Source organism: Panicum virgatum, chromosome 2N (assembly GCF_016808335.1).
Source record: "Panicum virgatum strain AP13 chromosome 2N, P.virgatum_v5, whole genome shotgun sequence".
In the NCBI taxonomy this organism is placed as follows: domain Eukaryota; kingdom Viridiplantae; phylum Streptophyta; class Magnoliopsida; order Poales; family Poaceae; genus Panicum; species Panicum virgatum.
Window position 1 is genome coordinate 46,291,511 of NC_053146.1, and position 5,986 is coordinate 46,297,496.

Consider the following 5,986-nt stretch of genomic DNA (forward strand, 5'->3'; position numbering starts at 1 on the left):
ACCTAGCCCTGTTCTCTGCGCCCCTGTACGCTCCCTTGTTTGGCTGCCGGTACCTTCGAAACAGTGACGCTCAGAGCAGGCGAAATAGCACGACGTCAGCCGAATTCGTTGGCGAGCAGAGAGAAAAAAGACAAGAGCAAGTAGTATTGTAAGGCCAGATTAGCTCGCGAATGGACAAAACACGTCATCACGGACTGATGTGGGAGACAGAAAGTAGGAGAGAGAGAAAAACAGCTGACTGCGGCGCAACAAGGATATCCTATTGGTTGCATGGTGTTGTTCTAGCAGCTTCCAACATTAAATGACGATCTAGCTATCTTCCACTGGATGAGCTGGCGTTTCTTATTACTGCTCGCGATGCGCTAGCTGCCGGCGAAACTATTAGAGAAACTCCTACCTATATCTTATTTAACCTCCTACTCTACATTTAGAAGAGAGAAAAGGAAAAACACCTCCAACCAAACTCCTATCTCATTTCTAACTTTGAGAGTCTCTCAAATCTATTGGCATCCCCTCATACTTCTAGGAACAGAATAAGAGTCTCTTATTTTTTGAAAGAGGTGTAGGAGACCATTGTCAAATAGAAGACTAGGATGAGAGACTCATATAGATGAAATAGAGGGCTAAAAATATGAGGTGAGTTGGAGTTGCTCTTAGCCCTGCTATGACGAGTTGCTCTAAGGGTGGGAATGTGGAAATGGTTATCCGAATTTTTTGCATCCGTATCCGTATCCGCACCTAATATGGATATCCGTATCCGTATTCGATTGTAATGTGGTACTAAAGTGGATATATTCGAATTCGTTTTTCCTCATTTTTCTCTATCCGATTTCACATCCGTATTCGACAATATCCACAACATCCGTATTCGAATAAAAATGAGCACATAGGAAACTATTAAAAATTATATATATAACTAATGATTAGTGATATATTAGTTTTAGTATTAATAATAATGTATTTAGCGGAACTATTTAAGAGTGATCATGAATAAATGACATGTGCTACTAGGTTTAATATTACTAATGATATATAAAGATTAAGTTCAATTAATTTCAATTTAATTAACTATATTTTGATATGGATAATCACATTGATTTTAATTTACTTTGGTTTATACACTTATTGATAAAATTATAAATATACTTTATTCTATTTATTCTTTATAAATATCTATATTTGCATTAAAATATTTATTCATTTGCATTTTATATCTTTATATTATTAACTATTTAAATATTTATGGATAAATATGTTTTGATGAGATGTTTTTTTCTTAACTACAATGTTTACATACTTTAATCCTCGTTGTATAATGACTTAGCAATACCTTCGAAATATGTTTATAATGAATAAAACAAACAAATATAACTGTTTTCCAAATCAAGTAAATATCCGAATCCGTATCCGAATTCGAGACATCCGTTTTGCATCGTATCCGACAACATCTGAATTCGTATCCGTATTCGGGTTAAAATATGGTAAAAAATACGTATCTGATCCGATTACATATGTATTTGATCCGATTCCATCCTTAAGTCGCTCCCTCAGCGCCGGCGTATACATTATTTTAGAGCCTGCCAGTGCATCTCTCGTTCTCTCGTTGATTGCCATCCCAACAGAAGTCACAGCAGAGCATTTAAAGGGACATGGACTCTCCGCTACTGTTGGTCGGATGAGATGGAGCGCGAGTCGCCGGCCAGCAGGCGTGTCTATTATCCTTGCTCTCAATAGGACGGGTCCGCTTCGTTTCCAAGTTCCAAACTAGGTGTACACGGACAAACTAATAACCATGGAGACCCTGGTACTGTAATTAATGAGGTCACGGTGAAGCATAATTACTCCCTCTCCCTCCGTGTTAGTAAAGAAAGTCATTTTGAATTTATCGTAAGTCAAATATTTTAAATTATGACTATAAATATTTTTTATTTGAGTTTGAATATAAAAGCGATGTAAATGGATTCATCTTGACGTATAGTTTCGTAAAAGTATATATTGAGTATATTTTATAGAAAAAAGATAGTAGTCAAAGTTATTTTTGAAAACCATACCGACGTTCGAAATGACTTTATTTACCAACTTGGAGGGTATCTTACGAACCGGGATGGGGTATCTCCTCCTCTAAGGTACTAGTACACTAGTACTCCTACTCCGTGTTGTCACAGTTGCAAACGACCATTCCAACTGACACTGTCTGCACTCGTCATACTCTATTTTTATCCTCTCAAAAAATATTTTGTTTTGATTATCGAGATTTTCTACTTCTATACTCAGTTTTCCCGCACCCATCATCCACTATAACAACTACCAGTTGTGGAGCCCACAAATATAATTAGATTTTTTTATCCACCTCCCCCTTCCTCTTTCTCCTCCGTCTCTCTGGTTGTGGGCCCCGCGAACCAAATTTTTTATCCACCTCCCTCTCTCTCCCTCTCTCTTATCTTCTTCCCCACACAACCGGCTCCCTGCTCCCTTATCTGTCCCCACACCTCGCCCGACCCCCTACCCTCCCCGCGACTCGCCGTCGCCCCTCCTCCCTCCCTCCGCTCATGCCGGCCGAGGCTCCCTCCGCTCGCGCCCACGCGATCCTCTCTCTCAATCTCCGTCGGTGGAGGGAGGAGCAGAGGATGCCGCCACCATGCCTCTTTCTCCTCCTCGCTCTCTCGCCATGGCTGCAGATCCACACCGGGCGTGGGCAGGGACCCTACCCTGCCCGCGCCTTGCGGCGGTGTCGCTTGGAGGCGGCTCCTGGTGGACCATGGCCCTGAGCTCCCTGGCATCCGCCGCCCCCACACGCATCTCCGGGCAGCATCCTCCCCCAAACGCGCCGCCAAGGCCGAGGAGGTCTGCCGGGAAGAGGCACAAGCTGACGCCCAAGCAAGCCAAGCTGCCCAAGGTGGCGGCGGGAGAAGAAGGTGGAGGCTGAGAGGACGGAGCTCGTGGAGCTTCCGAGCCTCAATTTGTGCTTTCCGAGTGGTGGTGGCTCCTACATTTCATCCGGACGGCGACACTCCTCCTCCGCGCCCTTCCTCCTCCTCGTCGCCTTGGCTCCTCCCCTGCTCTGGCTTGGCAACACGCGGGCCAAACGCGCGGCTGTTGGGAGTGGGCCCGAAGGTGAGGTAGCGGGCGCCCTCCAAGCAGCTAGTTTTGGCGGAACCTTTTGTTTAGCAGACGCGAGCCAGGACCCGATGCTCGCTTACTGGATAGCGTGCCGATAGCCTAAACGAGTAGACAAGCATTACTGCTTTGTCGCTCAGCAGTGGCGGAACTAGAAAGAAATTTCAAGGGGGGCCGAGATCGAACAAACTTTGATAATTTTTGTAGGTACAAAAAATTGGCAATTTGCATTAGTTTTCTATTAACTATGCTAATATGCGCTAGTTAGTCACGGTGTATATATTATTTAATCATGCAATGACAATTCACAAAGCAAAATAGGAAACGTAAGTCAATATATCTTGTCCATTTTAGTTTTTTCTTAGTTTCCTACAAAGATTAGGCTCAATTTAAAAAAAATCTATTCTATTATGCGATAGGAAATCAACAATGCTTACTGAGCATACTGTATCAACAATAATAAATTTATATTGGTTTAAATTGAAAAAGTATAGACATAATCCATGGATTTAATGCAAATGCGATCGCATTAGCAGGGCAGGTGGGTTTGTTGTTGCCGTCCATCTCAGCTGTGGCTGCCTGCCTACTTGCCATCGGCGCCTTGGAGTGCATTCACGCGTTGCCAATCAGGAGACGTGAAATCTGCTGGCACCCTCCACTAAGACACTGGTAAGTTGTGGCTAGCGAGCAGCCACACACAGAGAACGGAAAAGAACATCCGAGGGTAGAGATCATGGTGGATTGTGTAAACTTTCTAGGAACCGAATAATATTTTGGGTTTTTGTTGTGGACTGAAGTGGATTAAGATTAAAACTTACTTAAAAACTTGAGCTAAGATTAAGCTGAGATTAAATAGTACTTGAAAACTTGAGCTAAGATTACAACTAAGATTAAAGAATACTTAAAAACTTAACTAGAATTAAGAAAAAATTAGAAGGTACTTAACAAAAAATATTTTGTTAGGAGGGCCATGGCCCCTGCCACCCCCCTCAGCTCTGCACTGTAGCTCAGCTCAGTTTTAGTGTGATTTGCAGGCCGCTCCGAACTTGAAAGCTGAGATTGGGCCAAGGCACCGGACACGATTTGCCCCAACCAGTGGAGAGGGGAATAGCCGGGAAAGATAGTCTTCATATCCCTCATGCATATTTTCCCACTTTCTATTATTTGATTTTCGTTTTTTACCAATGGAAATGAATGATAGAATAGTTTGATTTGCGACAAACTAAACTGCCTTATATTTCAGAATGGATGGATGATAATGTCAGACTTCGATAAATATATGCAAAATCCACGCACACCAACAAACAGCAAATCCAAAACAAACCAACCAGAACGGACCAATTTTTTCCCGCTCCAAAACTAGCCAGCTATCCGGTTCCATCACCGCCAAACCGCGCGCCAAACCCAAAATTATTTTTCCTTTTCCCACAATCACCACCCAGAAAGCAAAAGTTTTCGGCGCCATCGACTTCCCCGCGCGGCCGCGCGCTCTACCTCTACCTCCGAAAAGGCCAAAACCCCTCAAACTCCCCAAACGCCCGACCCGCACCACGACCCGCGCTCCCACCCGTCCACCAATAGGAGCCGGTCCTCGCCATCCAACGGCTCCCAGCACCCCTCCCACCGCTCACACGGATCAGTCCCCATCCGACGCCTCCCAGCTCCTCTCCCACCTCTATATCAGGCTATCGGCCTTTCCCCCACCCGTCCCCATCCGTCTCCGCCAGATTCCAACCTCAAACCAAAAAATCCCCCAATTCCGGCGTGCGAGAGCGCGAGGAAGGAGGCCAAGGCGGCGGCGATGTCGGGGCGAGGCAAGGGGGGCAAGGGGCTGGGCAAGGGCGGCGCCAAGCGCCACCGCAAGGTGCTCCGCGACAACATCCAGGGCATCACCAAGCCGGCTATCCGGCGGCTGGCCCGGAGGGGCGGCGTGAAGCGCATCTCGGGGCTCATCTACGAGGAGACCCGCGGCGTGCTCAAGATCTTCCTCGAGAACGTCATCCGCGACGCCGTCACCTACACCGAGCACGCCAGGCGCAAGACCGTCACCGCCATGGACGTCGTCTACGCGCTCAAGCGCCAGGGGCGCACCCTCTACGGCTTCGGCGGCTAGGCCGCCGGCGCGCCTCCGTCGTGTGCTCGCGCTCCGTCTCGGCGCGGTTCCTGGATTGGGGCCGTCTGTGGTTAGGGGTGATGGTTCGTTGTCAAGGGATTGGCTGTGTTGGCTTAGTTGCGGTGGTGGTAGTAGTAGTAGTATTGCTTTGCTCACATTGTTGCCTTGCTCAATGTAGTCTACTATCTTTGTGCCGTGAAGAAAAGCGTACTGCCTATCTTGTATGAGGATGCAGCAAAGAAATGAAAGTGCGAAATGCCACCTGGATGAATCTTATCCTGAAGAAAGTAACTCGTTCGGTAATCAGCATGCCATCTAGATGAATTTCGGATGACCGTGTGAAATGCCACCCGGTGAATCAAAATGTAGAGGAGCTTGTACTTTCGTGTGTTGGTGGTTGTGTTCTTTGTTTCAGGGTTCATGTTCAGACTTCTGCCCGCCCGGTGCAGCTGTTCCTGTTCGTCTCTGATAACTATTGCTGCTGATCTTGTATCGTGAGAAAAACTTGCATTATCTGCGATGATAAAGCAGTCCTATGTGCAGCGAGTTTGTGAAAAGGCCTGATTGCACGGCGCGCAGTTGTCAAGCGGGAAAACAGAATTCTGAATTTCAGACGATCTAATCTAGCAGAGGGAGGCTTATGCCAAAACTGCCGCCTTGCACATGCTGAAAAATTGATTCTGCAGCAAGCCCAATTGACCCGTTGTGTACCATATGGGCCCCAGACCACACGTTTGGGCCCAGGGGTTGCTCCAA

The 5,986-nt window shown here is 46.4% G+C and overlaps 1 protein-coding gene across 1 annotated transcript; it reads left to right on the forward strand.

Moving 5' to 3' along the window:
• Positions 1-4,819: 4,819 nt before the first annotated feature.
• On the forward strand, positions 4,820-5,533 carry LOC120660738 (histone H4). The gene has a single exon (XM_039939370.1). It carries the CDS (start codon positions 4,919-4,921, stop codon positions 5,228-5,230), a length of 312 nt encoding a protein of 103 aa, XP_039795304.1. The 5' UTR covers positions 4,820-4,918; the 3' UTR covers positions 5,231-5,533.
• The last annotated feature ends 453 nt before the right edge of the window (positions 5,534-5,986 follow it).

What these genes read in the sequence shown, in the direction of transcription:
- LOC120660738 (XM_039939370.1), top strand. Translation starts at nt 4,919, where the DNA reads ATGTCGGGGCGAGGCAAGGGGGGCAAGGGGCTGGGCAAGGGCGGCGCC.